Source organism: Lolium perenne, chromosome 6 (genome assembly GCF_019359855.2).
Source record: "Lolium perenne isolate Kyuss_39 chromosome 6, Kyuss_2.0, whole genome shotgun sequence".
Classification (NCBI taxonomy): domain Eukaryota; kingdom Viridiplantae; phylum Streptophyta; class Magnoliopsida; order Poales; family Poaceae; genus Lolium; species Lolium perenne.
Genome location: NC_067249.2, coordinates 269,655,529 through 269,677,789, shown reverse-complemented (window position 1 = coordinate 269,677,789; position 22,261 = coordinate 269,655,529). Strand labels below are relative to the sequence as shown.

At 43.8% G+C, this 22,261-nt stretch overlaps 2 protein-coding genes across 2 annotated transcripts; both read right to left on the bottom strand.

Moving 5' to 3' along the window:
• Nucleotides 1-2,438: 2,438 nt before the first annotated feature.
• LOC139829937 (pathogenesis-related protein 1-like) lies at nucleotides 2,439-3,285 on the bottom strand. Its single transcript, XM_071821320.1, has 2 exons — nucleotides 3,019-3,285; nucleotides 2,439-2,931 (listed from the first exon to the last, which is right to left on the bottom strand). Exons 1-2 carry the CDS (start codon nucleotides 3,203-3,205, stop codon nucleotides 2,660-2,662), a joined length of 459 nt encoding a protein of 152 aa, XP_071677421.1. The 5' UTR covers nucleotides 3,206-3,285; the 3' UTR covers nucleotides 2,439-2,659.
• Nucleotides 3,286-7,976: 4,691 nt separating this feature from the next.
• Nucleotides 7,977-8,824, bottom strand: LOC139831897 (pathogenesis-related protein 1-like). Its single transcript, XM_071821321.1, has 2 exons — nucleotides 8,546-8,824; nucleotides 7,977-8,458 (listed from the first exon to the last, which is right to left on the bottom strand). The coding sequence occupies exons 1-2, from the start codon at nucleotides 8,730-8,732 to the stop codon at nucleotides 8,187-8,189; spliced, it is 459 nt and encodes a 152-aa protein (XP_071677422.1). The 5' UTR covers nucleotides 8,733-8,824; the 3' UTR covers nucleotides 7,977-8,186.
• Nucleotides 8,825-22,261: the final 13,437 nt, after the last annotated feature.

The window sequence follows — 22,261 nt, the reverse complement described above, 5'->3', positions numbered from 1 at the left end:
TGTTGTTTATGATCTTGCATGCTCTCCGTTGCTAGTAGAGGCTCTGGCCAAGTTGATACTTGTAACTCCAAGAGGGAGTATTTATGCTCGATAGTGGGTTCATGCCTCCATTGAATCTGGGACAGTGACAGAAAGTTCTAAGGTTATGGATGTGCTGTTGCCACTAGGGATAAAACATCAATGCTTTGTCTAAGGATATTTGTATTATTTACATTACGCACAGTACTTAATGTAATTGTCTGTTGTTTGCAACTTAATACTGGAAGGGGTGCGGATGCTAACCCGAAGGTGGACTTTTTAGGCATAGATGCATGCTGGATAGCTGTCTATGTTCTTTGTCGTAATGCCCTAAGTAAATCTCATATTAGTCATCATGATATGTATGTGCATTGTTATGCCCTCTCTATTTGTCAATTGCCCAACTGTAATTTGTTCACCCAACATGCTATTTATCTTATTGGAGAGACACCACTAGTGAACTGTGGACCCCGGTCCATTCTTTTACATCTGAAATACAACCTACTGCAATCATTGTTCTCTGTTGTTCTTTGCAAGCAAACATCATTCTCCACACCATACGTTTAATCCTTTGTTTACAGCAAGCCGGTGAGATTGACAACCTCACTGTTAAGTTGGGGCAAAGTATCTTGATTGTGTTGTGCAGGTTCCACGTTGGCGCCGGAATCCCTGGTGTTGCGCCGCACTACACTCCTTCACCAACAACCTTCACGTGGCCTTCATCTCCTACTGGTTCGATAAACCTTGGTTTCTTACTGAGTGAAAACTTGCTGCTGTACGCATCACACCTTCCTCTTGGGGTTCCCAACGGACGAGTGCTTTACCGTCACAGGGAAGCTACTTTCTGGCGCCGTTGCAATCCCCGTCGCACGTCAGCAGGCACTAGAGAAGAGTGGGGGATTATGTGCATCCGGCGAGCATCGGCAAACGCCTATCCGGGTATAGCAAGCCATCGATGGACTTGAGCGGGTAGTATGTCCCTATTGGCAGCGAGCGACAGCAGGAGGCATGCGGCTAATAAGTGGAGCTCACAGGAACACGGGACAAAAATATATACGCACAGTGCCGCCACTCGCACATGCGGCATGTATGGTGTGACTAGCCACATGCCAACCGTTCTGCGCATTACTCATCTGCCAGCGTGCCGTCTCGACACGCACTCTTGATTCTGCCAGCGCTGCCACTTCGGCTGGTTTTTTCGCCCCCATTCGATAACCAGGTGCTAGTTAGCGCGCCTTTATCTCAACAGTTCGTTTGTTCCCAATCTCGATCCGATCTTCATGCGTGTGTTTCATGGTTTCAGCGATGGACGATGGTATAGGTTCCAGTGCCCGTGGTCGTGGTCGTGGTCGTGGCCGTGGTGCCCGTGGTGGCCGGGGCCGCGCTGGTGGATCATCGCCACCACCATCACCGTCGTCGTTGACAGAGGAGTACTTTGATTATTTTATCACTATCTATGAAAACCCTTTGTAAATAAGGTACATATGCGCGTGTATATATGCATGTGATATCGTCATTTTCATTTTGATCCCACGCCATATATATACAAATCTAAACCTTTTTTCCAGAGTTCCAGAAAACCTCGCGCAATTTCTTGAAGGCGAGGAGCCCACTAAAGTCTGCCTTTGTCAGGTGCCTCCCCGCAAATTAGGAACCATTGTGGGCTGCAAGTGCAGGATTACAGAACTGTTTGGGACAAGGGAGGTAGTTGGACAAGAGGTGTGGATTTTGTACTTACACCTATGAGTGTGGGTGTTTCCGTCACCGTCTATTTATTACTCGAGATTCGTGTTCACCATGGTAGATGAAAAGATTCATTTGTTTCCTCTTTATATCCGAATCTCAAAGCACAACAACGAAAACATCCACATCCATGCATGTAAGTACAAAAACATTTCCCTTGGCCAAGTAGCCTTTATTCAGCCATGGGAGCACCTACGAAGCATACATTCTTTGGATTGGATGCTTGATTAGTATAATTTTCTTCCTTGAGATCTTGTGAGCCTGCCCATACCAACGTACCTTCAATTTGGTATCCTTGGACTTTGGTGCTCTTCAACTAAATACAAATTAGTACAACGTAGAAGAATGAATTTATATGATTTAATATATATTTAACAATTAACACATTTTCTGCTTAGGTGATAATTTTGTGTTTTTCTTATAGGTCCTTCCTATTTGTTTCCTTCTTGAAAGTGTTGTATAGATACCATTATTTTTTTATCCTTTTTGAGGAAGTTGTTGTTCACTTAACATCAGAATCAATCGAAGAACTGAGCTATCGAAAAGGTAGGGCTCCATCCCATCGGTGGCGGATTCTCGACGTATTGCTTAACATCCATTTTTGATAGACCGTAATTTGTTATCTTGTTATTTTTATGGCCGGAAAGAACCTACTAATTTTAAACAAGAGCGTCATGTATTTCAGATACTTTCTTTTATTCTTGTGCAGAACCATCATGAAGATACATAAGCAGGCAACACAAGTTGGAAACAAACACGCCGAGGTCTACACCCGACTTCTTTTTATTTAACTTCATAAGTCCACACCCAGCTTGCTCTAGCATACCACTGAGGTTGGAGCAGTTTTATTCGCTCGGGGAGAAAGCGGCATTATTATGTATGATCCCTCTTTCCTGACTTAGTTGTAGGCGTTCGGGTTGGCGATGAGATAGGCCTCAACAGTCTTGAACATTTCGGCAGCAGACTCCTTGGCCTTGAGCATCATGTCGTTAGCCTGCACGCCCTTGGACGTGCATTCCACAATTGCCACACTCCCACCGTTGGCTGTTGGCTTCATCTTGATGTTCCACGTGGATGTCTCAACACCGTCACACTCGATGGTGTATTTGCACTCGCACTTGTCCACGTCGAGGAACTCGACCTTCTTCTTCATGGCGTTGAAGGGCACGGCTGCACGACCAACTTCTTGTTATGATTCGAACATGTGTGCTAGACAGCAGGTGACATGAATGTATGTCATATATATGGTATGCGTACCTGAGCCACAATTGTAGTGTCTCACGGTGCCAGTGCCACCATCTCCCTCAACATGGTGGGCGTTGTCGATGACATGTGGGGCAAGCTTGGGTGCTAGAGTATGCCAATCCATGACACATGCGCGGAACTTGCGCGGCGCAGACACCTTTGACTCGAGCTCGAGGGTCCAGCTGTTAGTGGAGGCCATTGATGTGATTATCAACTACAACTGAGTGCAGATGGTGTAAGACGAGACTATTGTACCAATAGAAGATGTGTTGTGAGAAGACTGGCTAGAGAGAGGAAACGAACGCTTTAAATAGATGAAGAATCTATTGGTGAAGCTAGGCCCACCTAGTCATTTCCAAATTCGGATGGCACCGTCGGCCAATCGATTGACCTGAAAGCACACTCTAGAAAGCTTTGTGCCTTGTTAATGTTTAGTTACAGAGACAAATGCATGCTAGATTAATCAAAAAATATGAAAAAGAGAAGAATGGGCGATCTTGATTAAAACCAAAATACGGTACGCTTCCTCGACAAGTACATGTTTGATACAAATAATTTTCTATATACTTTTACTTATCTTTCCTAACATCTAATGTGTAGCGAGAACTAAGCTAAGTAAGAGCTAGCCACAGGGGGCATGGTGTTTTTTCTCCTGGGTGCATATGCTCCTTTTATTTGCAATGCACTTTGAAAATATTAAAATGTGTCACAAAAATTCAAACAAAAATGATGCGCGTACATATTCATACCCTACTTTCTCACGAAGTTGTTTGAAGAAACAATGAATTATTGTGTGACCCTTGCAAAAAAGACAATTTTTGGTGCTAAAATATAGCTTTTAAGAAGCATTTTTTGCCTTTTTTCACAGGCTACGAAGAACTTCAGTTTTTTACGAAACCTTTAGCAAGCACATAGAATGTCGAGATATGCATGCTAAATTTTCGTCCTAATTTTTTAGCATTTCAAAATACATTTTCTAGGTAAAGAGGGCATATGCACCGAGATCAAATGTGCATTTCCGCTAGCCAAAGGGAAAAGTTATAATTTACATCGAAATATATTAGCTCTAGTTCGCCCAAATTACGCAGGCCATCAAGCTAGATAATGAATAGAGAAGAGTTCACATCTGGATTTTTTTTAAAGGAAAAGATTCATAAGGATGCATCAAATGTTAATATATGTATCACATCTTTTGTAGTGGTGTGATGTGTAAGCTAGATTGCAGCCAATGCGAACTGACGATAGAGACGTTGTTAAATATGGAACTTTTTCATCTTTCAAAAAACAAGATAAGCCCTATCCTCTGCGATGATTGATTCATATCTAGCCAAATAGCCGTTGTGTGCATATCAAGATGTATTCATTGTGCTGCCATGATAAGAGCTTGCAACTTGCAAGCGCATGCTGGCCACATGCTACATAGCATAGCGCCGAAAGCACACAATCTTGAGTTTTCTTGCTCGAGTCTTGTGACGAGGCTATGCATGCCACTGTTCAGTGATGAGGAGTAGGATGAGTAGACACCCATAGCTTAACTTCGACTTGAGGAAATATCCATCGTTTTATCTGACCTACTGTTTTGGAGTGACCTCCATCGACCGATACATCAGTCCCTTATGTCGACACCTCCTAACAACTGATGCGGACTTGGACGGCGGGGGAGAAGAGTTCGCCAGCAGGTAGAGCCTACATCAGATGCTCCTCTGATCCTCTCAGGCCGAACGACTCGCTCGACGACAACGTCTTGGACGAGGGGCCGGGGCTGGAGCACCTGCACTACGTACAGCGTCTAGCCGGGGATCTACCACCGGTCGGGACATCAAACATATTCCTGAAGACGAGTACATGCTCAGGTGATGGATGCAGCGAGATCAATGTTAATCTGTGTTTGGAAGTTGGAATATCAATCATAGACGTAGTACTGCTGCTACATTTTACGTACGCTGCAAAGATATATAACACATAGTATTCCCTAAAAAAGTACTATATAACACTTGTGTAGCTGCTGGCTAATTAACTGAAGTTCAAAGTTTTGTAGTATGGCTGTGTAAAACAAAATTACCAAAATTTCACCGATCTATTAACAATCATCAATCAATACTAGTACAAATAGCCCAAAAAAATTATAAATAGGACCACCTAGTGATGATTACAAACACTAGAAAGAGCCGAAGGCGCGCCGCCCTCCTCGTCCCTCCATCAGCAATCGGGCAAAACTTTTCATAGTAGAACTTGTTCTGGTAGACTAGCGGGAAGTCGTCGTGCTAAGATCCTAAAGGACGAGTGCAACAGAACAACAACCATTGCCAATGATAATAGTCATAGATCATAAGTAACTAACATAAAACCATGCGAACAAACAGAAAAACCGACTGGATCACAGGAGATACGTCGGTGACATGACTCCACGTGCCCTCCACCATCGCTAGACGCACCACTGGAGCGAGGATAGGGCAGGAAGTGTCTTATTTTAAATTCCGGATGTAGCCGCCACCTCACAGGATACTCGGCTGGATTTGGTCCAGCGTGACAGTCCACTGATCAGATCGGAGACCTCGACCGCTAGCGGCTCACCAGCACCACCACAATGCCACTCTGCCAGAGGAGGCCAGCCACCCAAATCCCCAACCGGGCATTGGCAAGGCTCAGACCGGCCGAGGAACCAGTGACCCGCGCCGCTCGTGGTCATAGCAGGACGATGTCGAGCACGCAGCTGACAAGGCTCCTCCGCTTCATCGTCACAAGGCTTCTCCCTTGAGCACCGCCATCGTAGGACACTGCCGCCGTGCCCCTTGCCGAGTACCAGGGCCCTGCCAGAGAAGGCATCTCGCACCGCCCATGCCAAGCGAAGGGAGAAGTGGGCCTCGCCGCTAATAACGTTGCCCAGACTTTGCCTATGGATGGCCATTGGTGGCAGCGAGGGAGGGAGGCACGGGAGGCGTCCTGGGTGGTGGCGGCGGAGAGGAGTCCCCGGTCGCTCGTGAGAGCAATGCGGAAACTCCACCCGGTAGATGCGTTTCATGAATTCTATCTGGTCGCAGTCATGCATGGATAAGAGTGAAGTGATTATAAGTAGCCGCAACTTAGTAGTTCAGTTAATTCAACATACTTGCAAAATAATCTCGGCGACACCCCTCACAAAGGAACATAAGACAAGTTTCCCTACACCCGAGGCCTATTGTAGTCCTGCTTTTAATATTTTAAATTTTATTAAGTATTCTAGAGCTACTATTGCACTTGGGTTTTGCATCGACGCGGACGTGTTTCTCCCGGAATAAATGACCTCGTAATCTCTTATTGTACATGTATCTCGTTTCACCGACACGAAGAGGGTGAGAGAGACCTTGATAAACATAACATATTCTGCACTATACGTTGCCTCCATCCCGGTGACCCAGTGCTCTCCCTTTGTGAGATGCATCCCAGCAATTTAGAAACCATTCTGGCATGCAAGTGCAGGATTAGAGAACTATTTGGGACGAGGGAGGTAGCTGGACAAAAGTAGCCTTTATTCAGCCATGGGAGCACCTACCATAGCATACATTCTTTGCATTGGATGCTTGATTAGTATAAATTCTTTCCTTGAAGTCTCATGAGCCTGTCCATACTATCCATACCTCCAATTTGATGTTCTTTGACTTTGATGCGCTTTGATAAAATACAACTTAGTACAAGCTAGAAGAATGAGTTTATTCGGTTTAATCTATAGTCGAACAGTTAGCTAGTTCAGATAAAAGGTATAGATGCTACAGAGTACGTTGCCTCGTTCTGGAACTTATCCAACTCAAAGGGATATTCGATTGCCATATCTGGAACAAGTTTGTGGAAGTTAGTCACAATGCCATCATCCCCAACAAGAAGTGCCAAATCCTATTAGTGAAAGCAGAAACAATTAACAATCAGCAGTTTGATTTCTTTAGAAAACTGTGGTACTGCTTCTGCAACACCGATGAAGATAATGGAATAAGAAACATGACAGATGAAATGAGTTGCAATGTTTTTTAACAAAGTGCACTTACCTTGCCCTCTGTACTTTGGCTTATCATCACCTAATACACTTGTTTCTCTGCAAGTATATCTTGCACTTCGTGTGATGATACCATATCCAAATCCATTTGAGTTTCAGAAACATCTCCAAACACTTTTCGTTGATTGACATCTCGGAAATGGGAAATGGACGCTCGACATAAAACCGGATAAGTCTTAACATTCTGAAACACCTGTAGCCTATACACAGTTCTTATTTCAAGTGTCCCTAGCTTACATAAAGCTTTTTTTCGTGAAACTGGCATATGGATTTTATGAATTTTTTCTTACTCCCTCCGTCTCTAAAAATAGGTTATTGTGGGATCCTTGCAGACAATATTTTCAAACTTTGGTCCATCTTGGAAATGCATTCATAATTCATTTTTTTAGTTTTCTGCTAGTATTAAAGAAACATATTCAAATTATTTGCATCCGGACTGAAAAGTTTGCCAATGTTGATAGCTGCCATGCATAAAGAAAAAGTGTGCCATCCTAACAAATACCAATAAAAATTCAAAATCATTACATACAGCTGCTAGGTGAGTTGCGACTAAATGTTTTTTATTTGTGGTAATTTACAAGGCAAGGGTCTAGACTGTAGACTGACAAAGCAGAGATATGGTACAATGATATCAGCGATTCACCGTTGCATGCACCAGTACACAGGCATGTAGTATGGTTGTGCCTACGGAACTTCGTGTTAACCCCGCTAAGTTTTACACGCAAGAATGGAGGCCGGTGAACGGTGATAAATACCCACGAATCTCAATAGACCCTACTGAAACCAGGTCATAAGATTTTTGACGGAGTTGTTGTTCACTTAACATCTCAACCATCGAAAAGGCATTTTCTACGTATTGCTCGATGTCCATTTCCGATAGTAGTTCGAAACCTTGTTAATTTTATGGTTGGAAAAAACCTACTAATTTTAAATAAGACATGTATTTCACATACTTCTTTTATTCTTCTGCAGAACCATGAGGTTCAAGCAAGCAACACAAGCTTCAAACAAACACATCGAGGTTCACACCCAGCTTCCTTTTATTTAACTTCATAATTTCACACCCAGCTTGCTCTAGCATACCAGAGGTTGGAGCAATTTTATTCGATTGGGGAGAAAACACCATTATCGTGTATGATCCCTCTTTACTGACTTAGTTGTAGGCATCCGGGTTGGCGATGAGATAAGCCTCAACAGTCTTGAACATTTCGGCGGCAGAGTCCTTGGCCTTGAGCATCATGTCCTTCGCCTCAGCACCCTTGGACGTGCATTCCACCTTTGCCACACTCCCACCGTTAGCCGTTGGCTTCATCTTGATGTTCCACGTGGACGTCTCAACGCCGTCACACTCGATGGTGTATCTGCACTCGCATTTGTCCACATCGAGAAACTCAACCTTCTTCTTCATGGAGTAGAAGGGCACGGCTGCATAATCAACTACTTGTCATGATTTGAACATATGTGTGCCAGGCAGCAGGTGACATTTATGTATATCATGTGTGGTATCCGTACCCGAGCCACATTTGTAGTGCCTGACGCTGCCAATGCCGCCATCTCCTTCAACATGGTGGGCGCTGTCGACGATGTGTGGGGCGAGCTTGGGTGCCAGATTATGCCAGTCCATGACGGTGGCGCGGAACTTGCGCGGCGCAGACACCTTCGACTCGAGCTCGAGGGTCCAGCTGTTGGTGGAGGCCATTGATGTGCTTATCAGCTACAACTGGGTGCAGATGGTGTGAGCCGAGACTATCGTACCAAGAGGATATGTGATGTGTGAAGCCTGCCTGGAGAGAGGAAACCAATGCTTTAAATAGATGAAGCATGTGTTGGTGAAGCTAGGCGCATCGAGTTCTTTTTTAAATTGGATGCCACCGTAAGTCACTCTATTGTCCTGAAAGCACACTCTAGAAAGCTTTGCACCTTGTCAATGTTTAGTTAAATGGATAAATTGATGCGCAGATTAACCAAGAAATTAAGAAAAATAGAAGAATGGGTAATCTAGATAGAAAGCAAAATATGAGTATGAATGCTATGTGATATGTAATGAAGCATCAATGTGTATTGCCTTGTTTTTACACTGCCAATCTATTGTGTTGTCTAGCTTCAAGAGTTTAGGGCTAGTCGTCACGGGTGTCACCCATACCTACTCCATTAAATAAAGATTCATTTCCTACTTCATCAAAGATATATCTCATCGTAATTCTTTTCGAAAGCAACTATACCTAGAAGAGTATACCACGTACCTGATTTAATTTCAAGATTTCTAATACGACAATGAGAAGAATATGTTTTATGTGGAGGAACAATACGTTGCTTCAAAGCGCCTATACGGACTATGTGACCTGACATTCAAATGCAAGTGTCAGTTGAGCAAAGAAAATAATTTGAGGTTGTCAAGAGCCAAGGAAGCCATAAACAAAATAAGAACATGAGCATATCAGCAAAAAACTTTAAGAAAAAAAACTTTAAGAATTTCAGTATTTTCTACGTATATACGTTGCCCCAATTTTGAAATTTGGCGACCAGCTACAAAAGAATCTTTGACTAAATTTGGGGCACATTAATTAAGGGTGCCTTCATACATGCAAGCTATTTACATATTTGTCCAGAGTGAACTGTGGCGATTGATGGGCAGGGCATCATTTGCTAGGTCCAAATTTAAAGAGTATTTCAAGCAGAAGATAGGGAATATTTGTATCCTTTCAGAAGCTATCATAGAATACTTGTGCTAATAAAAAAAGTCAGTTTCTCTCTCCGGCCAACTTTCTCCACCAGTTGTGTGAATAATGGCACTTTTTGGACCACCAATATCACCCTACGTTGCAGATGCTCCATGTAGGCAGATATGTCAAAAATAACTTGTTTGCCCCATCCGCCAAACATATCCTTCTTTTCTAGCTTATGAAATAAGAATGCTTATCATTGAACAAAACATATTTCGTTTTGATATAAGCAAAGACAATTTATAATCATCGGTATTTTGATAAATAACATAATAAGGCCAATTATGAGGCAGGCGTAAAATAAAACAAATGTTTGAGTAGGATTAAAATAAATATTGCAACTATTGGTAAAAAAAAATTATAACAAATAAACAATGGAATGATTTATTTTTCACGGTCGTCTAGTCGATATACCAAGTTTTCGTTGCAAACCCCGAGATATTATTACTATGAAGGATAACCAAAGATCAAAACGCTGATTCCAAATTCTATTGCATCATACGCCCACGAGGAATTGCCAAAACATTTGACTAGTGACTCATTCCAATATAAAGGACTAGTAAATAAAATAATATTTAGTAAATGGATCGGTTTGAAAATAAATGAGTTCTTAGTCGTAGAATATTATTCTCGTCAGACTTGAACCTAACGAAAATAGGAAAGGCAGAGACTTGAACCTACCGAAAAAAGATTAAGAGACGAGCATAAGAGTAGGTACAAGCCATCAACATTTACACTTTGCATAAAATAGACAACACAGGTTAAGCAAGCATGATAAAGGTAAAAGTTAACGAATAATATGAAAGCCTATAATTCTGCACGAGAGTCCATTTACATGGATTCCACGGTCCTCTATTGTCATACCAAGCTACATGGATCCAACAAAATAAGCTACATGGAGTGTTTCCTAACAAAAATACGGTACGCTTCCTCGACAACTGCATGTTTGATACAATCAATTTTCTATATACTTTAAATTATCTTTACTAACATCTAATGTGCAGCGAGAACTAAACTGGGTAAATTTAGCCACATGGTGAATTTACAATAAGAGAGAAACACATGAAATATGACAATACATAGCAATATTAGCTCTAGCCACCCAAATTGCGTGGGCCATTCAGCTAGATAATGAAAACAGAAGAATGCACATCTAGATAAAAAGCAAAAGATTCGTAAGGATGCATCCAATGCGGATATATGTATCAGACCTTTGTAGTCGGCTGACGTGTAAGGTTGCATCCAATGCAAACTGGATAGAGGTGTTATCAAATACAGATCATTTTTTCCTCTTCCAAAAAGCAAGATAAGCCCTAGCCTCTGCATCGATTGATTCATATCTAGCCAAGTAGCCGTTGGGTGCATAGGTGGCTGCTAATGCTCGCCATGATGTCGCTTCGTGCTGCGCATATCTAGCTGAGTAGCAGTTGTGCAGACATGAAGAGAGCTTGCAACTTGCAAGCGCATGATAGCCACATGCTACATGCCATAGCGCCGAAAGCATACGATTATTAATTCATGCTGCTGTTCAGTGACGAGTAGTAGGCTGTGTAGCCACCCATAGCTTAACTTCCATAAGTTGATCCATCTGTGGGTACTGCATGTTTTATCCAGACGCACGAGTGTCCTCACAATCAGCCCTTAAGACACATATGTCAGTTCAGAAAATGTCTGCGAAAGGCCAGCGTTCCCTGCACATCAGTCGAACCAACGAAGACTGAGCTAAAATTTTACACTCGTCTCGGAGAAAGAGTTCATACCAAGATGTGTGCATACCTTTGCCCATTCATTGACAGCCTGAACAAGACGAACCTTCAAATTATCACGTGAATACTCCTTAGGATCGACGGGCACCTCATGCCTTTCTTGGAGTTGTCCTAACCTGATTGATGTGCCATAGAGCCTAATATGGAAAACATATGGTACTTGAGAAACATATAATAAAAGCCATTTTTTGGAAACCTTATAGGAAACAGGACACAAGCTGCGCCGAACAGAAAAGAACTAGAAGCAACAAAGAACAAAACTAACCTCCTTTTGGCAACCAGCAGTTTCAGATCGAGAGGCGAGAGATCGTTCTGATGCATTCCACTCTTGGAGAACGAATGCAGACATAATAGACACAGCTTCTACAGGATCTAAGTCCTCCAATTGATTCTCGAGTAAACATTCTGTTGTTATTAACTCCTCAACGCATGCAAGTATGCAACTCAGCCCTTAAGTTGCACAACAAGATCAGAATCTATGTAATGGGTCTCCTTTAGTACATCGATGCTCACATATGGAAATGTTTTATAAATGTTACAACAGAAATCTTACAGGATAAATAAATAAATAAAGATGAAATTTGAGTTGCAAGTGGTCCACACTCGAACAAACGATATTTCCCTCATAAATCACGGTCACTGCCTATTGAGAAATTCAAGGTAACTAATAAACTGTGATAGCTTCCCACCACAAACCTCTGTTTCAAATAGCCCGATATAGCCCGGCTATAGCCTTTCGTGAGGCCTGCGGCTACGGCTAGAGTCTTCAAATGCTAAAATGGAAATAGCCGCTAATAGCCCAGCTATAGCGCGGCTATAGCTATTTAGCCTCAATTTAGCTCAATAGCTGCTATCTTCCCACTCAACGGGCCCAAAAAAATTTAACCCAAAATTTTCAGAGCGGCCCAATTTATGGACACTACTATGTCATGAACTGCTGCTACTTAATGCTGTTGTAATATTTGGACATAATTATGTCCTTAACTATCTGTGAACTATGTTTTGGACAGAACTATGTGTAAACTATGTTTTAGTTATGTGCATCTCTTATGTGACTAGGTTACTATGCTATGCATTTCTGAATTATTGATGTATATACTATATATGGTTATATGCTGCCGAAATATTGAACTTTTTCCCATTATTTAGCAAATCAGCTATATGGGTTTAGCCCGCTATAGCCTTTTGTAGCTTCAGAAATTGCCGCGGCTATAGGCTATAGCCCGCTATTTTAAACAGAGCCACAAACATGTGTAGCTGGAGCACTTGTTTGAGTGTATATAACTAAATTCCATTTAAAAACTAGCTTTATGATTTAGGCTGAACCAAACTATTGTTACAATACAGTAGGATAGGGACCTACAACCTCCTATTGCACACCAAAATCAGAAGTGACTGGACAAAGCAAAAAATCTTGAATTTTCTAATCCCCATGGATTTTGCTTTGTGCAGAAATAATGGATAGGTTCCTAATCTACCCACAAGGAGAAGAAAATATATGTAAAAGTCTTACTCTGCCTTGAAGCTGTGGGACCTGCTGAAGTGCCTCAAATGACATTTGGTATTTCAGTTTATTCAGCTGATCAATGTACACCTTTTGCTCCTCCATCAATAACTTGTATTTCTTTAATTTTATTTATACAACCATGGCACTTGTTTTTAGACATTTTTCCAGTAGGTTGATATGTGCATGATACCTTTTAACTTGATCCATGTCTTTCATATTTAGATCTGCGTTGTATCAAAAATAAACATGTCGAACAGTTTATAAATCAAGCACAAGAAGTGAAACAAAAGGCATTAAGAGATCACTGAGTTTGCTCTTTCCAGTCAAAAGAAATACCACGGTAACATTCAGATTTGTTAGGTAAATCATGATGCATGTGTTGCATCGGGGAAATAAAGACAAGTTCTAATGTACCAATAAGATTGTGAATCTTGACAGATACATGGTTCATTTTTTTGTTTGCCTTATCCTATTTGCAGCTTCGATAATTCTTGTCCATTTAAATCTTATCTTCTCTAGCACAAACCCGTAGGAGTTAAGTATAAACCATAAAAACATGTACAGCATAGGCACGTAACTTATCCTACTTAAAAGATTGGTTGTCTTGTAAACGATTTGGACATACCGGTAAACTAAGGAACACGGTAATGGGCATGCAGACAAGGTCTTTTTCTAATCTGGTTTGAACTTTAATGGACTTTAATGGAATAGCACTAGATGTTATATGGTAGTTTAACCATTGCGAGAATATCTGTATATTTTATCGCATCTAGTGCAGGAGGGTACTTATTTCCATCTGGTCTTTAATATGCATTTGAACAGGGGTCTTTTTTCGAAAGCAATCAGCACTGCGTTCTTTGATTATAGTAATCCCTCCGATCCACAATAAGCATCGGGGTTTTAGGTCAATTTAGTCCAAATTTGGACTAAAGCACCGACACTTATTATGGATTGGAGGGCGATCGGCGTAGAAGAAGAAAAAATGTCGTTTACAGAGGATATTCCAACAGCTCCAAAAACTGAGCAAGATGCTCGGAAGCGGCCTTCGAACAGCCGATCGGTGGCGGTGTCCACAATTCTGCAGAAGACTGAATCAACGGTTGACGGTGGTTGCTGAAAATTCTTTCGTTTCTCTCTTTCCACAAAGACCACCAGACAAGAGTGACCGTTGTGTTCCAGCCCGCGCCTTGGCTTTCAATCTAGGCAAGCATGGAGAGAGCATCACCGGTCAAGGAGAGAGGTGGTGATGGCGGGTGGAGAGCTTGGCATCAAGCTCGTTTTGTGAGTGACCCGAGACCAAACCTGGTGGGCGAAGGGGCAATTCAGAAAGAGGTGCAGACCAGTTTCAGGTAGAGTGCGGCACAGCGGGCAGATAGGGTCATTAGGCCAGCCCTCTTCTGCAGATTATCAGCTGTTAAACAGCGGTCAAGCACAGCTAACTAGGCGAAAAATTGACACTTTAGAGGGGCATCAGAGTCCCTGACCGAGGAGAGAAAAGCATCCTTGAACCTGCCGTCAAACTGAAACTCGTAGCGTAACCAACAGAGAAAACGCCGTCAGAGGTCCACCGCCACGAGATGGAGTCACGCTGTCCCGGAGTGAGCACGATCGACTGTAGGCGGTCACAAAGAGCAGTGGAATAGTTCAATGCGGGCGGCAAGGGGTTGCTCTTAAGGTGCCTAATCTATTGATCATCCACAAGGGCATCTCTAATTGAGAGATTTTGCTTGGGGCAGTTAGCAAACAGATCAGCCATAACATCTTTCAGTGGCCGGTTGAGGAGCCAAGAATCATACCAGAAGCATGTGAGCCCGCCATCTCCAATGTGGAACACGACCGAGGCATTGGATATTTGTCTAGCCTGAGTGTCAACCGGAACAGGAAGGCCAAACCAAGGTTTTGAATCATCCATCCAAACGTTGCCACAGCCACTGGATTCAAAGGGCGTTGCCATGTAGTTGCAGATTATTTATGGCAAGGCCTCCAAATTGGTGAGGGGAACAATTCAGCGACCAATTGACAAGGCACTTATCTCCTGTAGTCGCATCTTTACCAGCCCACAAGTAAGGTCAGATCACTTTCCACTGGTGGAAAACAGGGCTTTCGTGGGAGCCTTTTCTCGCGGGCGCGACTGCACCCGCGACAAATGGCGTGGCCACGTCGCCCCGGAACCATTTGGAGCAAGCTGGGCCTTTTGTCGTGCCCTTTTGTCGCGGGCTGTATCACAACCCGCGACAAAAGGGGTCTGAGCTTTGGGGCCTCCTGCCGGCACCCCTTTTGTCGCGGGTCGTAATACGGCCCGCGACAAAAGGGCCATGCCTATATATACACACAGCCAGCTTCCCCCCCCCCCACCTCCCTACATTTTTTTCCTTGGTGGTGAAAGGTGGAGGTGTATGCTAGCTCATTTTTTCTTCATGTGCACAAGAGGTGTTTGATGAAATGCTTGTGAGGGATGCCACTTGATTTTATTTGATAAGATTTCTCCTCTTTTTGATCCTAAAAGGTTAGCAACTATTTTCTCGTATATACATAGTCCGTACAATACTAATTTTAGCTAGGTGATTGCATCTGATACATAATTGTACTTATGATGCAGATGAGTCATCCATGGATGTACGGTAACCGATGTGCTCCCGCTTTCAGAGAGGGCGTGAATTCTTTCCTGCTTGTGGCCGAGGCCAACAAGTCGAAGCAAGGTTTTATGTGTTGTCCATGTCTGAAATGTAAGAACGAGAAGGATTACTCTTGCTCAAGAGACATTAAGAGCCACCTGCTTCGGTTTGGATTCATGTCCAGCTATAATGTTTGGACCAAGCACGGAGAAGAAGGGGTTATGATGGAAGACGGCGATGAAGAAGAAGATAACGATGACCAGTACCGATCTATGTTCTCTGAATGCGATGATACCGCAATGGAAGACAATGAAGAAGAAGGAGGTGAAGAATAGGCAGCAGATGATCCTGTTGATGATGATCTTCGTCGGGCCATTTCTGATGCAAGAAGAGACGGTGGCACGGATAAGGAGAAGTTGCACTTCGACAAGATGTTAGAGGACCACCACAAATTGTTGTACCCAGGTTGTGAAGATGGGCAGAGAAAGCTGGGTAGCATATTGGAATTGCTGAAATGGAAGGCAGAGGTCGGTGTGGTGACTCGGGATTTGAAAAATTGATGATAATATTAAAGAAGCTGTTTCCAAGAAATAACGAATTGCCCGTCAGTACGTATGAAGCAAAAAAGCTTGTCTGCCCTCTAGGATTAGATGTGCAGAAGATACATGCATGCATTAATGACTGTATCCTCTACCGCGGTGAGAAGTACGAGAATTTGAATAAATGCCCGATATGCGGTGCATTGCGGTATAAGATCAGAAAAGATGACCCTGGTGATGTTGAGGGCGAGCCACCCAGGAAGAGGGTTCCTGCGAAGGTGATGTGGTATGCTCCCATAATACCACGGTTGAAACGTTTGTTCAGAAACAAAGAGCATGCCAAGTTGTTGCGATGGCACATGGAAGAACGTAAGAAAGACACGATGTTGAGGCACCCCGCTGATGGTCGGCAGTGGAGAAACAACGGGAGAGAGTTCCCGGATTTTGCAGGTGAGGCAAGGAACTTATGGTTTGGTCTAAGTACAGATGGCATGAATCCTTTTGGGGAGCAGAGCTGCAGTCACAGCACCTGGCCCGTGACTCTATGTATCTACAACCTTCCTCCTTGGTTGTGCATGAAGCGGAAGTTCATTATGATGCCAGTACTTATCCAAGGCCCAAAGCAACCCGGCAACGACATTGATGTGTACCTAAGGCCATTAGTTGATGAACTTTTGGAGTTATGGGCCAAACCAGGTGTACGTGTGTGGGATGAGCACACCGAGCAAGAATTTGACCTACGAGCGTTGCTATTCGTAACCATCAATGATTGGCCTGCTCTTAGTAACATCAGATGAACAAAGGATACAATGCATGCACACACTGTTTAGATGGGACTGAAAGTAAATATTTGGAAAAAAGCAGAAAAGTTGTGTACCCGTACAATCGCCGTTTCCTTCCGCGCAAGCATCCCTTAAGGAAAAAAGGCAAGCATTTCGCTGGCGAGGCAGACAACCGTCCGAAGTCTGTCCCCCGTAGTGATGCTGATATATTTGACATGGTCAAGGATTTAAATGTTATCTTTGGAAAGGGTCCAGGCAGTCGACATGTTCCGAAAGACGCTGACGGACACATGCCTATGTGGAAGAAGAAATCTATTTTTTGGGAGCTAGAATATTGGAAAGTCCTGGAAGTCCGCTCTGCAATCGACGTGATGCACCTGGCCAAGAATCTTTGTGTGAATATTCTAGGTTTTCTGGGCGTGTATGGGAAGACAAAAGATACAACAGAGCACGGGAGGACCAGGAACGTCATAAAGGACGAAACGGGAATCATCCAGGGGCAGTTTGAAGGGCCTGCGCCTACGCTCTTACCAAACAAGAGAAGGAGATCTTTTTTGAAGCCCTATTCAGTATCAAGGTTCCGTCTGGTTTCTCGTCGAATATAAAGGGAATAGTAAATATGAAGGAGAAAAAATTCCAGAACCTGAAGTCCCATGACTGCCACGTGCTTATGACACAATTGCTTCCGGTTGCATTGAGGGGACTTCTACCAGAAAATGTTCGACTAGCCATTGTGAAGATATGTGCATTCCTCAACGCAATTTCTCAGAAGGTAATGGATCCGAAACTTTGTCGGGATTACAGGAAGATGTGGTCGAATGTCTTGTCAGCTTCGAGTTGTTGTTCCCACCATCCTTCTTCAATATTATGACGCACCTCCTCGTTCACCTAGTTGAAGAGATTAGAATTCTCGGTCCTGTATTTCTACACAATATGTTCCCCTTCGAGAGGTTCATGGGAGTATTAAAGAAATATGTTCATAACCGAGCTAGGCCGGAAGGAAGTATCTCAAAGGGCTACGGAACTGAGGAGGTCATTGAGTTTTGTGTTGACTTTCTTCCTGACCTTAAGCCGATTGGTGTTCCTGAATCTCGGTATGAGGGGAGGCTGACTGGAAAAGGCACACTAGGAAGGAAAGCAACGGTGTGCAGGGACAAGATTTCTTTCAATCAAGCACACTACACAGTTCTATACAATTCCAGCCTGGTGGCTCCGTACATCGAGAAACACAAGAATGTTTTACGAGAAATAAACCCAGACCAGCCCGAGTCCTTGATTACACGTCAACACATGAATACCTTCGGCAGTTGGTTGCAAAGACATCTCATTAGTGACCCAACTGTTGTAGAGCAGCTGTACTTGTTGGCCAGGTTACCATCTTCAAACATATGTACATTCCAAGGGTACGAGATAAATGGGAATACATTTTACACGATCGACCAAGATAAAAAGAGCACCAACCAAAACAGTGGTGTCCGCTTCGATGCAAAAGATGAGAATGGGCAAACCACCACATATTATGGATACATAGAGGAGATATGGGAACTTGACTATGGTCCCACTTTTAAGGTCCCTTTGTTTTGGTGCAAATGGGTGAAGCTCAGCGGTGTACAGGTAGACGATAAGTACGGTATGACAACAGTGGATCCCAACAATCTTGCGTACATGGACGAGCCATTCATCCTAGCCAACGAGGTGGCTCAAGTTTTCTACGTGAAGGACATGTCTAGCAAATCGAGAAAAAGAAATCAACAAAAGAATACATCAACCGAGGAGCCAAAACGCCACATAGTTCTTTCGGGGAAAAGAAACATCGTGGGAGTGGATGACAAGACAGACATGTCAGAAGATTATAATAAGTTTAAAGAAATTCCACCCTTCACGGTGAAAATTGACCCAAGCACCTTGCTAAATGATGAAGATTCTCCATGGCTACGGCGTAGAAGATCACAGCAGTAGATGGCGATGTAATAATGTATTCTTCATATATAGTTCCCAATACAATCTCTACATTTATGTAATAATGAGAACCCTTTCCCCAACACTGTTAGAGGAGATGGAACTTTAGTCCCGGTTGCACCCACCAACCGTGACTAAAGGTTACCCACACATCCTCATCCTGCCGACAGCTTTAGTCTCGGTTCCACCCACCAACCGTGACTAAAGGTTACCCACACATCCTCATCCTGCCGACAGCTTTAGTCCCAGTTGCATCCACCAGCCGGGACTAAAGGTTGCCCGCCTATTTTCTTCCCGTGCTTCCCACCGCTTCCCGCCTCTGTCTTCCCGCCATTTTTTCACTATATATATGTAGGCTTGGGTTTCCGTGGGTGCTTGGGTTTCCGGACGACGCGGAGACTTATAGAAGCCGAGCGAGAGCAAAAAAACGCGAGCTGGAGGTGCAGAATGACCGGATGGCCGAGTTCCAATGTCAACTTGACCAGCAGCAGCGGGAGATAAATGAACTAAAAGGACAGCGCCAGCCAGATAATACCGTCGGCATATCTCAGCGGCGAGACAGCAGCGTGGCCGACTCGGAGGCCCCGCCTTTACGGATGATAGATGGCAGTCCTGGCAACCCCGTGGATGAAATCAAGGAGCAAACACCTTGTGATCTCCATGAGGTGTTCAGGAACTTATCTGTTAAGGTGGCGGTCGGCTATGTCTTACCTGCATTTGGAGCTGAAGGTGAGCCGGCAACATGGCATGGCAATGAGATTCCAGCTGGCTATGCTCGTGTCGGGGTGGATTCAGTTGTACCGTCGTGGGAGACATTGCAGCTCGTAATCCCTGGAGGTGATGGTCAGGATACACTCGGAGACGTACTGGGAGAAATCATTCTTTGGGAAAAGAAAAAACATCAAGCTTCCAGGTTGGGTAGCTCCTAGTACTAGTCGTCCCAGGTCACCATCACCTCCTCCAAGTGATCGCAGGCCACCATCACCTCTTCCGACTGATCAAATGTCGCCACCATCACCCCATGGGTACGACCACGACATCCGTAGTCCATCTCCATCTCCATCTCCAGCGCCGCCGCCTGCGCCCACTAAGACTCGGAATGCACCCAGCCGGAAGCGTTTCAAGAGTCCTGTCCGCAAGCGGTCGCCCCTCCCAACAGTACCAAAGGTTCCTCCCCCCCGTCCTTACGATCGTACTAAAGAGGAAAAATGAGGCCATTGTAAAGAAACACGTGCATGAACAGCTTCATAAGGAAAAACCTCCAGCGGCAGCGCCATACACCGACAAGCAAAAAGGATATGCTCTTGATTTTCTGAACACACCATCGCAATATGACTTACACGAGAAGAAGGATGACTATACACGCACACTTGCGAGGGTAATTGAGGACAAGGGCACTGCTAAGAAGAAGGATAGTGCTAGCACGAGCAAATCATCAGCTAGAAGTGTAGCCGGGAAGAAATCAAGTTCAACAAGTGCACCCCTCAAGGCCAAGCAAGCAGCGACAACGGCGTAAAAAGAAAGGAAGTTCCCGGCTCGGAGAACAGGCCAAACAATCGATCCCACCACTCAAAGTGTTAGATGTTCCCTCGGTGTACCAGGAACATGGTGATTTCGATCTGGAAGCAGTTGTGGCGCTAGCGGCTCAAGTTGGCTGTACCGTGGAGGAATTGCTGAGTGCCCGTGATGCAGTACTACCCATTGCTGATATAGCTCCTAAATTTGTCTACGGGGCCGACTTGGTCAGCAAAGAGCGGCTGCATAAACTGCCAACGCATATGGGGAATTTGCATCAGTGGTACCTTGGTACGTGCAAGGAGAACACAAGTTACATCGTGGCGGATATCCCAGAAGATTATTACTTCCGAAAGGAGGAGATCCATATTGAGATGAATGAACTCGGCGGTTATTCAATTTAGACGCCCTCGACAAATCTCTCATGAGTTGCTACTGCTTGTAAGTTGTTAACTACATATAAGTTCATGTTCATTCAGTTGTTCCTGTTCATTGCATATACTCATTATATCTTATGTGTTCTCTTATGCAGACTGAAGATCATTGAATGCAGAAGTAATAAGATGTTCAATGTTGGGTTTGTTGACCTAGATAAAGTACATCATGACACGGTAAAGAATAATGTCGAAGAAACGGGGGGAAACCTACTAAGGTTTATAGGGGAGCAAAGCTTCTGTGATTCAATACTGTTTCCTTACAACTACAGGTGAGAGTCTTGCTTGATATGTTGTGCACATTCAATTTTTCTTACTCGATGTGATGTGTAATTCATGACGTATATATATAAACATGTGCAGTTTCTCTTGGATTCTGCTAAATATTCAAGTTGATAAGGGAATAGTTGAAGTAAGGGACCCATTGAGTAGAGGCACGGGACGGGTTCCGCGACTTGCAGAAGATTCTCCAGACGTAATTTCAATCATTGCCGCGCTATATCTTTCATGAGATATCAATTAATTATCCACTCATTCAATCATTCTTTTGCCTGGCAGGTGTTGGAAAGCTTTGAAGAAGAATATTGCGGGTAACTTCGCAGAGAAGCTAACATTTACTCTTGTACCATGCGCCCAGCAGCCACAGGGGATGAATCTATGTGGATACTACGTTTGCGAGTCCATTCGCATGTTAACCACTGAGAAGCACAACGATAATAGATTCAACGTAAGCAATAACATTCACAACTTTAGTTTATTATCGTCAGTATTTCGTTATCAAGATTGATATAGTCATATTCATCTCATTTTCCTATATAGGTCGACTTCATGCGGGAGAAGCTCCAACCACACGAGCACATACTAGGAATTACGGAGGAATTGGCGGGACTTCTAATGAAAGTAGTAATAGACGACAACGGCTTGTTTAGTCCAAATAGGCGCAACAAATGATCCCCATGTATTAGTTCGAATAGACGACGGGCTTTAGTCCCGGTGGTAGTGAGCTCCATGTATATGTGTAAGGGGAATCTACGAAGTTTTGCTCCCAATATTTGTTTGCTCGATCTATATATAATGAATGAACGTGTACAACTTGTAGTAGCGTACAAATATATGCAACTTTTATTTTAAAATGAAAAAATGAAATAAAAGGGGGGGCGGTGGCGGGGGGGGGGTGGGTTGCTGCACACCTCAAACCCTAAAGCAGCAGCGTTCTGCGCGTGCCACGTAGAGGTCCTTTTGTCGCGGGTGGTAATACCGCCCACGACAAAAGGGTGTGCCCTGGGGCATCCCGCACCTGCCACGTGGTATTTGAGTGCATTCGGGGTATTTGAGTGCAATCATCTGAAAGATTGGTAGTGCAGCGTGGATGGCTTTGACCAAGGTTA

Bases quoted from the DNA above. Each gene is read 5' to 3' on its own strand.
- LOC139829937 (XM_071821320.1), bottom strand. From the start codon at position 3,205: ATGGCCTCCACTAACAGCTGGACCCTCGAGCTCGAGTCAAAGGTGTCT. The intron at 2,932-3,018 runs GTACGCATACCA...TTGGTCGTGCAG, and splicing joins ACACTACAATTGTGGCTCAG to CCGTGCCCTTCAACGCCATG.
- LOC139831897 (XM_071821321.1), bottom strand. From the start codon at position 8,732: ATGGCCTCCACCAACAGCTGGACCCTCGAGCTCGAGTCGAAGGTGTCT. The intron at 8,459-8,545 runs GTACGGATACCA...TTGATTATGCAG, and splicing joins GCACTACAAATGTGGCTCGG to CCGTGCCCTTCTACTCCATG.